At 46.3% G+C, this 16,177-nt stretch overlaps 1 protein-coding gene across 1 annotated transcript; it reads left to right on the top strand.

The window, feature by feature from the left end:
- Window positions 1-5,667: 5,667 nt before the first annotated feature.
- On the top strand, window positions 5,668-8,731 carry LOC123106981 (protein FAR1-RELATED SEQUENCE 5-like). The gene is made up of 3 exons (XM_044528998.1): window positions 5,668-5,793; window positions 7,263-8,180; window positions 8,536-8,731. Exons 2-3 carry the CDS (start codon window positions 7,298-7,300, stop codon window positions 8,583-8,585), a joined length of 933 nt encoding a protein of 310 aa, XP_044384933.1. The 5' UTR covers window positions 5,668-5,793; window positions 7,263-7,297; the 3' UTR covers window positions 8,586-8,731.
- Window positions 8,732-16,177: the final 7,446 nt, after the last annotated feature.

Here is a 16,177-nt window from a genome sequence, read left to right on the forward strand (position 1 = left end):
GAGCTCGGAACGTGCCAGGCGGTCTTGTTGCCGATTACTCTGGGCGCATTTGAAGGTGTCCGGGTCTTTAATCGCCGAACTGGTGGATTGCCTTAAGAGGCTGCTTTGTGCTTCTACTGCGAGGGCCGCAGTGTGCTCCTCCGTGCGGAGAGAGCGCTCTGTGTTTCCATTGACTGTGATGACCCCCCGAGGTCCTGGCATCTTGAGCTTGAGATATGCATAGTGTGGTACCGCATTGAATCTCGCAAATGCGGTTCGCCCGAGCAGTGCATGATAGCCACTGCGGTACGGGACTATATCGAAAATTAACTCCTCGCTTCGGAAGTTATCCGGGGCTCCGAAGACCACTTCCAGTGTGACTGAGCCTGTGCAATGGGCCTCTACACCTGGTATGATGCCTTTGAAGGTCGTTTTTGTGTGTTTGATCCTTGAGGGGTCTATGCCCATTTTGTGCATTGTGTCCTGATAAAGCAGATTCAGGCTGCTACCACCGTCCATAAGGACTCAGGTGAGGTGAAATCCGTCAACGATTGGGTCTAGGACCAGTGCGGTGAATCCACCATGACGGATACTAGTGGGGTGGTCCTTGCAATCGAAGGTGATCGGACAGGAGGACCATGGGTTGAACTTTGGGGCGACTGGCTCCAATGCATATACGTCCCTTAGCGCACGCTTTCGCTCCCTCTTGGGGATGTGGGTTGCGTATATCATGTTCACCGTCCGCACTTGTGGGGGGAACCTCTTCTGTCCTCCGGTGTTCGGCTGCCGGGGCTCCTCCTCGTCATCGCTATGTCACCCCTTATCTTTGTTTTCGGCATTTAACTTGCCGGCCTGCTTGAACACCCAACAATCCCTATTGGTGTGGTTGGCTGGCTTGTCGGGGGTGCCGTGTATTTGACACAAGCGATCGAGTATACGGTCCAAACTGGACGGGCCCAGAGTGCTTCTTTTGAATGGATTTTTCCGCTGACCGGGTTTAGAGCCTTTGAATCCGGCATTGACTGCCGTATCCTCGGTATTGTCGCTGTTGATGTGGCGCTTGTGTTTGTTGCGACGTGACCTGCATTGCCACCCTTGGTATCCGAAGTACCATGGTTCTTTGATATATTATTGCTGCGAGCCAACCAGCTGTCTTCTCCCGTGCAAAAGCGGGTCATGAGTGTTGTGAGGGCTGCCATAGATTTCGGCTTTTCCTGGCCAAGGTGTCGGGCGAGCCACTCGTCGCGGATGTTGTGCTTAAAAGCTGCTAAGGCCTCTGCATCCGGACAGTCGACGATTTGATTTTTCTTTGTCAGGAACCATGTCCAGAATTGCCTGGCCGATTCCTCTGATTGCTGAATTATGTGGCTCAAGTCATCGGCATCTGGTGGTCGCACATAAGTGCCCTGGAAGTTGTCAAGGAATGCGGCTTCCAGATCTTCCCAACGGCCAATGGATTCTGCTGGCAGGCTGTTGAGCCAATGTCGAGCTGGTCCTTTGAGTTTGAGTGGGAGGTATTTGATAGCGTGTAGATCGTCACCGCGGGCCATGTGGAAGTGTAGGAGGAAGTCCTCGATCCATACCGCAGGATCTGTCGTGCCATCGTATGATTCGATATTTACGGGTTTGAAACCCTCTGGGATTTGGTGATCCATTACTTCGTCTGTGAAGCATAGGGGGTGTGTGGCGCCTCTGTACTAGGATATATCGCGACGCATCTCAAATGTGTCTTGTCCGCTGTGTTCGGCCTGGCCAGATTTACTTTTACTGTATCCGGCGTGATGGTTATCGTCTCGCATAGTGGCGCGCCCTCGTGATCCATAGATCGATCTTGCGTGTTTTGCTTTGTCCTCCAATATGTCTCGCAGGTCTGGCATATTTCCCCATGCCTTGACATTTTTATTTGAATGGCGTCAGGGTGCGGGCTGACCTTTTGGATGAAATGCCTCTCTGTCGCGGCCACGAGGTGGCCGATCAGCCACGTCATACGCTGGAGATGTCGGTTTTGGTGCTTCCTCCTCCAGTCAGGATAGCAACCTGCACTTTGGGTAACTCTTGGAGGGGCGTTCGAGTTTATATTCCTCGGTCGCAAGGATTTCAGTCCATTTGTCAGCTAGCAAATCTTGATCAGCTTGAAGCTGTTGTTGCTTTTTCTTAAGGCTATTTCTCATGGCTATAAGCCGACACTTGAAGCGCTCTTGTTCGACGGGATCCTCAGGCACGACGAATTCGTCGTCGTCTAGGTTTGCCTCGTCTTCGGAGGGAGGCATGTGATTATCATCCTCCGCCTCTCCATCTGCTGCTCTCTCTGGAGGGCTGGCTTCTCCATCCTCCTGCTCTAAATGTTGCTGGAAGGGATTGGTGTCATCTTCGGCACTGTCTGGAGTGCTATTATCTCATGTGCCGGTATCACCACTTTTGCCTTGGCGGGACTTAGAGCGGCGCCGCTGATGCCGGCGCTTGGGTTGCCTCTTGGAGGGGTCATCCTCCGCTGTCCCGTCGTCATTGCCTTCTTTGGGTGTGTCCACCATGTATATGTCATATGATGAGGTGGCTGTCCAGTGCCCTGTGGGCAGTGGTTCTTGTTCGCCTCCTGCATCATCGTCCACGCCGTCGATGTCTTCGGAGTCGAAGTCGAGCATGTCGGTCAAATCGTCGACAGTGGCTACTAAGTGGGTGGTGGGTGGGCGGCGAATTTCTTCGTCATCCGCATCCCAATCCTGCCGGACATAGTTCAGCTAGGACTCTCCTGACAAGGAGAGAGACCTTAATGAGTTCAGTATGTCACCGAAGGGCAAGTGCTGAAAGATATCCGCGGAGGTAAACTCCATGATCGGTGCCCAGTCGGATTCGATAGGCACGGGCGCAGGCGGTTCGGAGTCCGGGGCCGGGGAAGGATCCGGCAGCTTGGCATCACGGCTCTCGTGAAGGGTAAGGTCGATACTAGGCTCGATCGCCACTGAGGATACGGCCTCTGTGGTGGGGTCTATCTACCCGTCCATGGATGGCGCAATTGGCTCTGAATTGAGGGTCGTAGCGGTTGCCGGTGCGATCTCCTGAACATTGTCCGATGGTAGAGCTAGATCATGCTCATCGTGACTGTGTGGCGCACTCGGCAGGGGCTCAAATCCGTCGAAGATCAAGCCTCCGCGGATATCGACCGTGTAGTTTAAGCTTCCAAACCTGACCTGGTGGCCAGGGGCGTAACTTTCGATCTGCTCCAGGTGGCCAAGCGAGTTGGCCCGCAGTACGAAGCCGCCGAATACAAAGATCTGTCCGGGGAGAAAAGTCTCACCCTGAACTACATCGCTATCGATGATCGAAGGAGCCATCAAGCCTAATGATGACGACATAGAGGAACTCTCAATGAAAGCACCAATGTCGGTGTCAAAACCGGCGGATCTCGGGTAGGGGGTCCCGAACTGTGCGTCTAAGGCGGATGGTAACAGGAGGCAGGGGACACGATGTTTTACCCAGGTTCGGGCCCTCTTGATGGAGGTTAAACCCTACGTCCTGCTTGATTTATTCTTGATGATATGAGTAGTACAAGAGTTGATCTACCACGAGATCGGAGAGGCTAAACCCTAGAAGCTAGCCTATGCTATGATTGTATGTTGTCCTACGGACTAAAACCCTCCGGTTTATATAGACACCGGAGGGGCTAGGGTTACACAAGGTCGGTTACAAAAGAGGAGGTATACATATCCGTATTGCCTAGCTTGCCTTCCACGCCAAATAGAGTCCCATCCGGACGCGGGACGAAGTCTTCAATCTCGTATCTTCATAGTCCAACAGTCCGGCCAAAGGATATAGTCCGACTGTCCGGAGACCCTCTAATTCAGGACTCCCTCAGCCGCCATGTTTCGCACCCGTGCCCGTCAATTCCATCCTTGTTCCCCACTGGAGCGCGCTCGTTCACAGGTATATAAACCATCCCTCTCTCTGTGGGCGGCACCTATCTTCCGCTTCGCTGGTGCCACTCCATCTTTCTCTTTGTTTGCACCACTCCATTCCCCCCTTCGCCGGCGGCACTCCATTTTCCAAAGCACCCATCCTCCTCGCGGACCTTTTCCTGTCGAGAGCAACGAAGACCGCACCGAGAGAGAGAGAGAGAGTTATGGGAGAGGATGCGGGTCTATTCCAAGTGGGTCGAGGAGGACACACTCGGTAATGGTTGAATCAGTAGTGGAGTAAGCACGTCTCCACGACGCTGCCTTGTCCACATGTCGACAGTCGCCTTCACAGAAATGGACGCCAGACTTCATAGATGTGGCCTGGTCCCACATCCAGGATGAACAAAAGTTTGTAGACAATGGAAGCCACTGAAGCATCGCCGCTTGCAAGGTCACTTCCAAATAGAAGAAAAGCTTGAACTAGATGAGGAGGAAAATCCACGTCGTACTAGAAATTGTTATTGCTGAAATCTTACTTGTAAACTTTGATTTTGAAATCAAGTTTGAAGCTTCAGTTGTGTTTGATGAGATGGGAAATAAATAATTCTTATTACGCAGCAATGACAAAACGGGACCACATGAGAAAAAAGACTATATGAGGCTAAAATATACTAAGGGCATGGTTAATAATATAGCCAGCCGCTGGCTATAGCATGTTGCCATGTCATTTATAGCCAATGTAATAGCCAACATGGACAATAGTTAAACTACAAGGAAGTACTACTTTTTTAACATATGGTCCACCTTTCACTTTCACAAAGATTCTTGGAGCGCGTGCTATAACTGGCTGTAAATCTACATCCCGCATCTTTTCTCTCTCTTATTTTCTCTCTTTCAACTAAGCAAATATATAATATTTAAATTCTTATAGCCCACTTACATCATTTTATTATACTTGCTCTAATAACGAGTATAGGGGGCTATCAGTCCTATGCCCACTGCTAGCCAGAACGGGATTTTTCCACTTCACACCCACACAATCGGGGTTTGATGAAATAGCTACGGTTTTTTTCTTATTTCATTCGGATATTGTCCATCTTTCTCTTTAATTTTTTTGTTTCTTTCTCCTCAAGCTATCTCCGAATCTACTTAGTTACAAATAAGGAAGCTATAAGTAATGCAACTATAAATCTCATGAAGGGTTTGTTTCTGGCTTGGAATAAAGGACAGGGCTATCAAGCACTATGGGTCAACTCAGCTTAAAATACCATAGTTAACGCAAGGCATGAACATAGCCAAGAAAAATTGGTGTTTGGCAGCATCAACAGCAATCTCAAAAAGGAAAATTGCACTTCCATCAATAAAAAAGTATTTTCTCTGTAAGAAAACGTTTTTATATTATGAGGTGGAGGGAGTAGTATTATTTGGTCAATCTCAACTTAGAAGTAACCACAACAGAGTGATGTATCCAGCCACTAGGTAAAGCACAGGATGAACGCTGGCGCTATCGAGCACCGTAGGTCAACTCGGCTTAAAATACCGGGCGTGTCTAGTGGGCGGCCGGCTGCCCACTAGTGCAACCGAGCGGCCGGCTGAAAAAGGAAACCCCTTGTCCCCACAAAACATAAAAGGAAGGGGCTCATCATACAGACCGATCAACCGGCCACCAAACAAACCGATCGAGCCCCACGTAGCCAGCTGTCCCCAGCTCGCACCCACGCCCCCGCTCGCCCCCACGCCTCAGCCCCTCCCACGCTGCTTTTTCTTCTTCTCCACGCCAGAAGCAGATCCAACAGAAATCGCCCCCAACCTTTCTTCCTCCTCCTACACAGCCGCCATGGGAGCCCCAAAGTAGAAGGAGCTACTTCAAGATCTAAAGGGCAGGGTGGTCAGAGCCATACCAGGCAGTAAGATCAAGCAGGTAAGACCCCTCTGCACCTCTTCACTTCCCCCTTTCTTCTACTACATAGGCATATGTAAACCCCCTTCTCCATGGATCCATGGAGAATCTGCTTCAAAAAAGAGGTGAATCTGGCACATCACACCAGCCTACTTGATGTTACTACTGGATGTGTTAAACATGCCAAAAACTACTTGATGCATGCCAGACAAGTTTCTACCACCTGGATGTGTTAAACAAGCCAACTAAAAACAAGTTCTCTAGCCAATTAAAACATGAGTAAAGCCAACTCAACAAAGCATTGTAGCCAAAAACTAAACATGCATTCTACCAACTTGTAGTTATTGTTTGCAAAATGAACAAAAAATTGACTGCCCAATAGATATGTGCAACGAAAAATTCATAAATGTGCAACTGAACATGCATCCCAGCCAACTGAACCTATATTCTGGCAACTCGGCATGCACGCTAGGCAAAACTAAAACATGCATTGTACCCCACGTGTTATCTGGCCAACTAAACATGTATCCTGGCCAAGTAAACATGTATATTTCGCAATACATGTTTGTGAGTGAACACTTTGGGAAAACTGTAGTATATGTGCAAATAAAAAACATGTTTTCTGGCCAACTAAACATGCATGTTGGCAAAAAACTGAGAAAATGTATCCTGGCCAACTGAGACATCTATTCTAGCCAACTGAATGCATTAACTGTCCAACTGAACATGCATGTTAGCCAAAAACTAAAATAAATGCAACCTGGCCAGCTGAGACATCTATTCTAGCCAACTAAAAACATTGAATGTCCAACTGGATATGTATGCTGGCCAAGTGGAAAGATGCATCCTGGCAATTGAGACGCCTATTCTAGCAAAAACCAGAAATCTGTAGTGCAACAGGAAAAACACAAGAACTAGTGTCCATGGCTAATGAAGCCACAAACCATATTAACATATTCACACATATAATCTTGTCCCACGCATATATTCTGGTCCCACACCTATTGCAAACCATATTAATATGTTCAAATATACCAGAACTAGAAACATAAACGGCGATGAAAAACATATAACTATAATTTGTCCTCCAATTCTTCTTTCTTCTTTCACCTGGATTTTCCTTCTCAAATGTAGCATCCAATTATGTGCAGAAAAATCTGAAAATAGCTCCTTATGAAACGGAAACCTACAGATCATTACAACAAAACAAAAAAGGGGGAAAGTCAGAAAAACTCTATAGCAAAAAGAAGTCATGCTTTTGCCAGTTATTTACTGCAAACTGTGCAACTAACATAACAAATCTATGCAAACAAAAAATTTCATAACTGTTATAATAAAAGATTATGCTACGGTCATGTTGTTTTTGGAACTAAGATTATCACAAAATGGTTTGCAACTGCCTATTTACTAAGTTTTTAGGTTGTTTTAAACACTCTTTTTTTGTGGTTACCAACTGATGACATCAATTTCTTCTTTTTATATATGTGCAGGGAGTGTGTGGCAGCATCCAAGAACAAGGAAAAAAATGCTTGATCTCAATGAGTTGCCTCCAGATCTCAATGAGCTTCCTCATGATATGGATCAGCAGCAACCCAGCATACAACAAGGAAATTGGACAGAAAATGATCGATCTGTTTATTACACGCAAGCAAGTCGTGATGGTAACCCTACGGGCCATGACAATGTGGCAGGCCAGTCATCAGCCCATGGTGCCCCTGTAGTGGTGTCTTTGCAGTCAGAGAGCCATTCTCTTGATGACACAGGAACCGAGGCAAATGTTCCTGGTCCAACCAGGACTGAGCTAGGAGTTGGGGCTGTTGACAGAGCTGTGCAAGTAGAAGGAGAGGATGAGGCTGGTTCTCAACCTATGGAACCCTATGTTGGCATGAGGTTTGACAGCCTTCAAATTGCTAAGGATCACTACAACAGCTATGCCCTACGGATGGGTTTCTCTATCAAGATGAACACCTCTAGACGGATAGCCCGCACCAATGAATTGATAAAACAACAGTTTTGCTGCAACAAGTTCAAGAAGCCCAAAGCTGATGATGGAGGAGCTGAGGCTCCTCCTGTCCTAGACCCTATTCCAGATCCAAAATCTGTTAACAGTGATGAGGAGATGGAAGAAGAACCTCCAATATTTGCTGAAGAGGAGGCTGGTACTAGTAAGAAGAAGAAGAAGAAGAAGAAGAAGCGCAAACGCGAGACAATAAAGAAGACTGAATGCAAGGCGAAAATGTTGGTGAAGCTGGTAGATGGGCGATGGGAGGTGACGCACTTTGTTCGTGACCACAATCATCCGCTCGTGAACAAACCTTCATTGTCCAAATACTTGAGATCCCACCAAGGCATCTCACCTGATGAAAAGGAGTTTCTGCGCATCTTGTATAACTGCAACTTGACTACAGGTGTGGTGTTTTTCTATATCCCTTGAAGAATTAAGTTTCCCTCTAGGCAGTCCAGTGTGCAACTGTTATGGTACTACTGTGCAACTGAAATGGCTTAACTGTGCAACTGGTGTCCAACTTCCCATGCTTTTTGTATATCACTTTTGGTGCTTCTTGTGCACCTAGATTGTCTTTACTGTGCAACTACACAATGTCCTATATGCAAAAACTGCAAAGTGTTTTTAAAAAGGTGCAGCTAGGTGTCCATTTCCTGCGATTATCTTCTATGCCAACACGTGTCCTATTACTGTGCAGCTTGATGTGCGCATTTGTGCAACTAAAAAAAGGATATACTGTTTGTTTTTGTATTATGCAGGACGAATGATGCATGTAATGGCAGAGTTCTATTGTACCGTTTGTACTTGACTACAGATAATGATGCATGTATCTGAGATGTTGTGCCGTTTGGACCAAAGGCAATAACAAATCTTTGTACAAGTTTCTGTAGAGATGACACAAAGGAGGGTGATCTGATTGAGACAATTGCGCACTTCAAGGATATACAAAAAAGAGAGAATTCCTTATTTAACACAGTCTTAAATTTTGTTTCCCTATTTGACACTCAAAATATTTCTCTTCCTTATCTAACATCAAGGTTAAATTTTATGCCTTTTATAACACTTCCGTCTATTTTGAGCCTTAACGGTGTTAAATAACACTTGAAAAGACCCTTTTGCCCCTAATGTGATTTATGACCAAAATTTCAATACTTGCATGCATGTATGATTAGTCGGGTGTATTGGGTGTATACGCATACAAGACAGCACACGAATACCCGAATACACATGCGCACATGGTATGGTGCGGTCATATGTGAGGCAAAGCTAATTAGCTAAGGTTACATGCAGCAACCCATCAAAAAAAAGTTTACATGCAGCAACAATCCATCAAGAGATAGCACGTACGAGCACATGCATACACCAGCTTCATGACCAATCGTGCATATATATTTAACCTGCCGTTAAAGCTCATCGCGGATAAGAAAAGAAACGTGACCCTGCTGGCACTTGTGCTGCTCCCGGCCTCTGCTTTCCTACGCAGCACTAGCCCCACTCGTCTCATAGTGCCACTGCTCCACCGTCCGCCTGCCGCCGGCTGCGCGCCACACCACAGTGAGCTCCATGCATACCGTATAACCGTAGGCACATGCCGTCGTGCTGCCAAAGCTGCTATTACCATAGCCCAGGTCGCGGAGGTGAGCACTGCATCCTGCACGTCGCTGCAACCCAAGCCGAATGAGCCGCACACAGCAAAGCTTTCTTCCACTCACGTCGCTAGTTGAACACACATGCAAGAGCTCTATGTGTAAGGGCAAAAGTGTCTTTTTACATGCAATCTAACACCGTTAAACCTAAAAATGGATGGAAGTGTCATAGAGGGCATAAAATTTACACTTGGTGTTACATAGGGAAGAAAAAGTTTTTCAGTGTTAAATAGGGAAACACAATTTAAAATAGTGTTAAATAAGGAATTCTTTCTACAAAAAACCGATCCAGACTTCTTGTATAAGGTGAAATATGATGAAGAGGACAGAGTTGTCAACATATTTTGGGTGGACAGCTTAGCTCGAAAAGCTTATGCGGAGGTGTACCACGATTGCATATCGTTTGACACCACCTACATGACCAACTTGTACAATATGTCGTTCGCGCCCTTCATAGGAATAAACCGACATGGCCAATCTTTCATGCTGGGTTGCGCATTTGTGAGGCAGGAGTTGGCATCGAGCTTTGATTGGGTCTTTGGAGCATTCCTAGAGGCTATGGATGGCAAACCTCCTAACAACTTCATCACCAATCAGGATGGTGCGATGAGGCAGTCAATACAGAGCATCTTTCCAACCACCGTGCACCGCTGTTGTCGATGGCACATCATGAAAAAGGCTCAGGAAAAGGTTGGTTGGCTGCTATGCCAGAATCCAGGACTCTCTGATGATTTCAACAAGTGTGTTGACTTTAGCTTCACTATAGACGAGTTTGAGCAGAATTGGGCTGGGTTAATGATGGCTATGACACACAGGCACTTTGAGAAGTTGTACGAATACAGGTCAACTTGGGTGCCGTGCTACTTCAAACACAGGTTCTTCCCCTTCCTCCAGTCTACACAGCGTAGTGAGGGGTTCAACGCCGTCCTGAAAAGATATGTGAACCCACACAACTCAATGCTGAACTTCGTCAAGCAATATGAAAAAATCCAGAACCACATCCTTGCCAAGGAAGGCTGCAATGATTACATGACAGAACACCTTGAGATTGAGTTGTGGTCCAACTTCCCAATAGAGAAGCAAGCTTACAAAACCTATACTAGAGACCTTTACCGCAAGTTCAGAGAAGAGTTTGAGCTGATTGGACGTTATAATGCATTCTAAGTTGGTGCTGATGTGTTTGAGCTCAGACCAAACCAGGAATTTGTTGTTACATATGGTTCTCGAAACCACTTGGTGCAGGCAAGGGTGGAGGAGGGTTCCTATTTGTGTGAGTGCTGTTAAATGGACAAGTACGGCATCCTCTGTTGCCACATCCTCAAGGTGTTCACCCATGTTGGCGTTGATGTCATACCGGAAAGGTACCTGCTAAGACGGTGGACACCTACTGCTGTACCTAGTGCGCCAGGGACTGGTTATGAGCAACCGGATGAAATGCCTCCTCAATCAAAGAAGCAGATAAGGGAGAGGAACATGATATATGATTTTCGGAAACTAGCAAAGTTTGCAAGTGGTTCTGATCCAGCACAAGCTATTGTATACAAGCATATGCGTGCAGCACGTACCGAGATCGGCCACCTGAACAAGTCCAAGAAAAAGAAAAAACTGACTGCTGCAACGGGGCCATCAGATGATGGCAACCCTCGAGGACCTCCTCCACCTCCAGGCAGCAATCAGGGGGCTCATCATCCAGGTAATTACCTGCCCCAACTCCTGATCTAACTAGGTGTGTAACTTCAGTTGCACACATCGTTGTGCCCAGTTGCACACACCATGATAGCCACTTGGACAGAACATACTGCCTAGTTGCACACCCTGTGTTAGTTCAAGCATCAAGATAACACAGCTAACTTATTTTTCCAGTTTTGAATATAGGTGATGTCAACCCTCAAGGACCTCCTCCCCCTCCTGGCTGTACACGGCATCCTCCGCCACCTCCTCCCCTGCGTGCTCCTCCCAATGGCCCTACAGGCAGCACTCAGGGGGCTCGTCGTCCAGGTAATTACCTGCCCCCAACTCCCCATCAAACTAGGTCTGTAACTCCAGTTGCACACATCATGGTGCTCAGTTGCACCGAATAGGCTACCTAGTTGCGCACGATGTGTTAGTTCAAGCATCAAAAGATAAACACAACTGACTTGTTTGTCCTGTTCTGCCTATAGGTGATGCCAACCCTCAAAGACCTCCTCCCCCGCTAGGCCCAACTAGCAGTGCCCTTTGTGCTACTCCCAATGGACCTACAGGCAGGACTCAGGGGGCTCATCACCCAGGTTAGTACCTTCACCGACTCCAAAACAAAAACTAGGGTGAGTGACTTTAGTTGCACATATCATAGTGCCCAGTTGAACAGAACATGCTGCCTAGTTGCGTGCGCTGTGTTAGTTTGAGGATCAAGCTAAAAATCTAACTTGTTTTTCATGTTCTGCCCATAGGCGACTACAATCCAAGTACCATGACAGGCCGTGCTACTGCAGGGTTTTTTTTCAACTTAACTTGCACACAGCAACTAGTTAGTTGCACAAAATATACTGTGTGGTTGCACAGAACATCAGTGCTGGTTGCACAATAACAAAAATACTAAACTTTTTATATGATTATTACATAGGTGATCATGACGGTCCTACTGCCCCATTGGAGGCTGCATCCCTTGCACAAGCTTCTGATGATTTTGTGCCCAGGGATCCTCCAAGGTCTACTACAAAGGGTAGGGCAAAGAGTCGACGGTACAAATCAGCGTTGGAGCTACACCCAAAGAAGAAAAACAAATGCAGCCAGTGCCAATCTACAGAGCACACTGCTGGTGTGTCCACAGAGGCTCCTGTGATTATGTTTCCTCATTTGTAACTTTGGAACAAAAAAGGAAAAGAATGATGTTTTTTTAGCAATGTTGGGACCAAGTGGACACATTCAGCATCTATGATTCCTCTTTATCTAATTTATGCTGCTTGAATTAGTTCATGCACTGTGTAAAAAAAGTTGCTATTTGTGCCTTTGTTGGCAACTGGTTAAATATTTAGTTGTTGAACAATTGTATATCCAGTGCTCCTAATGTATCAACAAAAGTGATGATATTGAGTTGCAAACGCAATTACTAGTAGTGTGCAACTACAAAATCTGCTTAATAAAATTGTACAAACCAGCAACTTCCTCCATGGAGCAGAAAAAAAGAAAAAAATAGTACTGACCTACTCCTTGTCGTATCTCAGCAACTTCCTCCATGGGGCGGTGTTGTGCACACTGGTGACCCAATCATATGCCAGCTTCTTCCTGATGTTGAGTACTTCCTTGGGGTTGTAGTTGGGCAGTTGGCTACCATTCCACTCGGTGGCGTTAAGCAGTGCGAACAACCCACACTCATTACTGCAAAATGGGCAAAAAAATGTCACATAAAATTAAAACCAAATAAAGGAAATGCGCTCTGTGCAACTGCTTATGTCCTACTATGCAACTGCTTCTGTTCTACTATGCAACTGCTTATGTCCTACTGTGCAACTGCTTGTGTTCTACTGCAACTCATTATGTCCCACTGTGCAACTACTTATGCGCCACTCTGCAACTGGCTATATTAGAAACTCATAAAAATGATAAAACAGATTGAAGACTAGTACTGTGTCTTAAAAATACTAAAGATTGCACATGTAGAAAAATTTAAAAACTACAAAATGATGGTATATGATTGAGAAGGAATGAAATGCTTATTGTCTTACTTGACGAGTTTCTTCGGTACATCAATGTCAATAATCTGGAAGTGCTCGATGCTAAACTTTGGGTAATGCTTCCTCCATAGATGGCGTACTGTCCCCGCGATGGTAGAGGCAGTGTTCATCAGCTCAATGTTGTCCAGCGTCCTGCTTGATCAAGAACTTCGAAGCGTCCGTCCCTCAAGTTGACACTGAAGACCCAATAATGCCTCCCTCCATCCTTATCGGTTACATCAGCGTAGTTGAGCACTGGCAGCATGACCTGCAAACGTGAACGATTTCAGACACAAAATACAGGCTGTAGCTAAGAAAAAACAGTAAAAGACTTGGTCAAGTTAAAAACAGGTTGCAACAAGTGTCTGCCAACTAACAGATGTGTTATGTGCAACTGGATATGCTGTGGGTGCCAACTAAAAAGATGATTGATCATGTGGGCACGACACTCACCAAGTCTTTCTTGTCGAGACGGTTCTTGTAATCAAACTTCTTGTTTATCTCATTCACATTGTGGATCCCTTGCTGTAAATTTATCTGCAGAGATTATAAAACATGGCACAAAACTCCTTAGTAGGTGAAAGGCCTCCCTCAAATGGTCAACGAAAAAAAGTGCTACAGAACAAAGATGAGGGTAAAAAGAAGGTTTTGGAAAAACTTACAGAAAACCTCAGTGTCATAAGAACCTTCTTTGACCCTTCTGGTAAGTTATCCATGATGTGTAAGATTCCAGTCTCAATAACAATTTTTAACAACCATTTAACCGGCTTCATCAAATCAACTAACTCCTTTAAAGAAATGTAGAAAGCACCATACCTGATTATCTCAGGGCTTATTTTTTTTAAAGCAATAAAAAGACAAGTTAGCTCGAAGGGTCACAGCAGCAAAAAAAAATGTGCATGAAATTGAAAACAGAATAGTGTGCAACTAAAAGCCCTGTTCTGTGCAACATGTTATGCTTTCTGTCCAACTAAGTGGCTGGTCCTATGCAACTAAAAAAGATATGTATGTAGGCTGTGGGGAGTTAGTTTACCTGGTAGCTCCATCATCTGCTCATTTGTGATGCCTGAACCAATACAAGAGGGCAGCGTAAAGCTTGTTCACTGCCTCATTGGTGCTGAAAGTCTTCTTCTTGTTGTAGTTGATGAATGGAGACCTTTGAGATGCTATGGGCCTTCTTACCCTCCTCTGTCTTCGTGCAAGAGGTGGTCCCGAAGAACTGCTCATGCCAAGTTCTGGTTCTGCGCATATCGGGGTGTGGCAATTCTCTGGTGAACCAACATCTAGTTCTTGAGCTATTGCCTTGCCAGCATCAGCAGCATCACGTCATTCATTCACAGCTGCTGTGTCCAACTCACACTCATCAATGCAGATCACACCGTCTTCCGCTGTTTTTGCTGCTGGAGCAGGTGTTGGAGCATCACCATCTATGCCGAGGTCAAAAGATGGTGCATCGCAGAACCCGTCACCATGATAAGACTTTGATCTTCGTAAGGGTTCAAGGACCAGGGCATCTCCTTGCGGCACAAACACGGGTGCATCATTCACTGACTTGTTTCGCAATAGTGTTGTAGTTGGCCGCCTTGGAGGCTTGCACCTACTTATAGTGTGGAACACCTCCTCTTGTGTTAATGGTTGCTGAAAGTCAGCTCTTGGGGACGACACTTTGATAGTTGGATCACCTCCTTTTGTGTTTGGCATTGAAGCATCTCTACGAGTAGGCACCTTGGGACTTGCAGTTGCAGTGGTGCCTTCCTGACCAGCTATGGTGGTTTTGACTGTGACCATGCTGCTAACTGACACATCAGTTGGCACACTGGTATCTGTAGTTGGCATCTTTCCAGTCTGAGTTGGCAGCAACCTAGCAGAACTTGGCACCCCTACATCAATGGTTGCGGCTCGCAGTTCTCTCTTGTCTCTGAACCCCAAATCTTTTGTGGCATGTTCCCCCTTTGTGCCCCTGGCAAACTTGACAATCTTCTGCTTAGGTGGTTTTGGTGGGACTGTTGAAAGGGGAGTCTTCCGCTTGATCTATTGAACTTCTCTGACATTGGTTGGCTCTCTGCTCACTATAGTTGGCATATCAGTTTGAAGCACAGCTTCCTTGACCATATTTACTTCAGCATCTGCACTCACCATCTTCTCCTTGGTTTGAGGCAACTGCAGATTCTTCTTCATTGAAACTGCTTTACGCTTCTGGACCACGTGAGGGTTTGCCATGGATGCTGCCTTGCTCTTGCTGGAGCTTAGGTCTGGGAGCTGCTATAAATATTCCTTGTATTTTTCCTTTGAATGAACCCAGTCAAGACCCTTTCCTGCTTCCTCCATGTCAATTTGATTCTTTTCAGCTTCATTTTATAAGAACAGGCTCTTGTCAATGGCAAAGTTGATCTTCTCACACATATCTTTGTCGCTGAAATCTGGCACAGGAAAGGTGGTTGGCAAAGCTGGCTTCAAGTTGCAGAGCTTGAACATATCAATGCTGCCCTGAGACTCTACTTCGTCATTTTTCTTTGACTTCGGCAAATCCTTGTCTTTCCAGCAAGTTTTGTCAATCAACATCTGTAGTGTGCTCCTGCTACTCAATGAATTGCTGCTGCTCGCAGGGGTGGCAGAAGTGCTAGTCCTCCTGGATGTGTTGCCACCTGTACCACCAGAAGCAGGGGCGTTGTCATCATTATCGTCATCGCTGCTGTCGCTGCCTCCATTGGATCCCCCTTTATCATCACCATAACCATCCTCATCTTCTTCATCATCGTCTTCTTCCCTCCCACTGCCATCAGCTGGTGCGCCTTTGTCTTCTCCCCTCTCACTGACATCAACTGCTGCCCCTTTGTCCCCGTCCCCCTCTTTGGCCTCACCTTCTTCTTCCTCCTCCTCTGCATCACTATCTTCTTCCTTGTCCTCCTCCTCTCCTTTGTCCTCTTCTTGTTTGTCCTCCCCCTCCTCCTCCTCCTCCTCATCTTCCTCTTCCTCATCCTCCTCCTCCTCTACATCTTCTTCATTGTCATCCTCATCCTTGTCCTCCTACTCTGATTCATCCGCATTTGTGTCCTCGT

The sequence above is a fragment of the Triticum aestivum genome, chromosome 5A (assembly GCF_018294505.1).
Source record: "Triticum aestivum cultivar Chinese Spring chromosome 5A, IWGSC CS RefSeq v2.1, whole genome shotgun sequence".
In the NCBI taxonomy this organism is placed as follows: domain Eukaryota; kingdom Viridiplantae; phylum Streptophyta; class Magnoliopsida; order Poales; family Poaceae; genus Triticum; species Triticum aestivum.

Bases quoted from the DNA above. Each gene is read 5' to 3' on its own strand.
- LOC123106981 (XM_044528998.1), top strand. From the start codon at position 7,298: ATGCTTGATCTCAATGAGTTGCCTCCAGATCTCAATGAGCTTCCTCAT. The intron at 8,181-8,535 runs GTGTGGTGTTTT...TGTATTATGCAG, and splicing joins TAACTGCAACTTGACTACAG to GACGAATGATGCATGTAATG.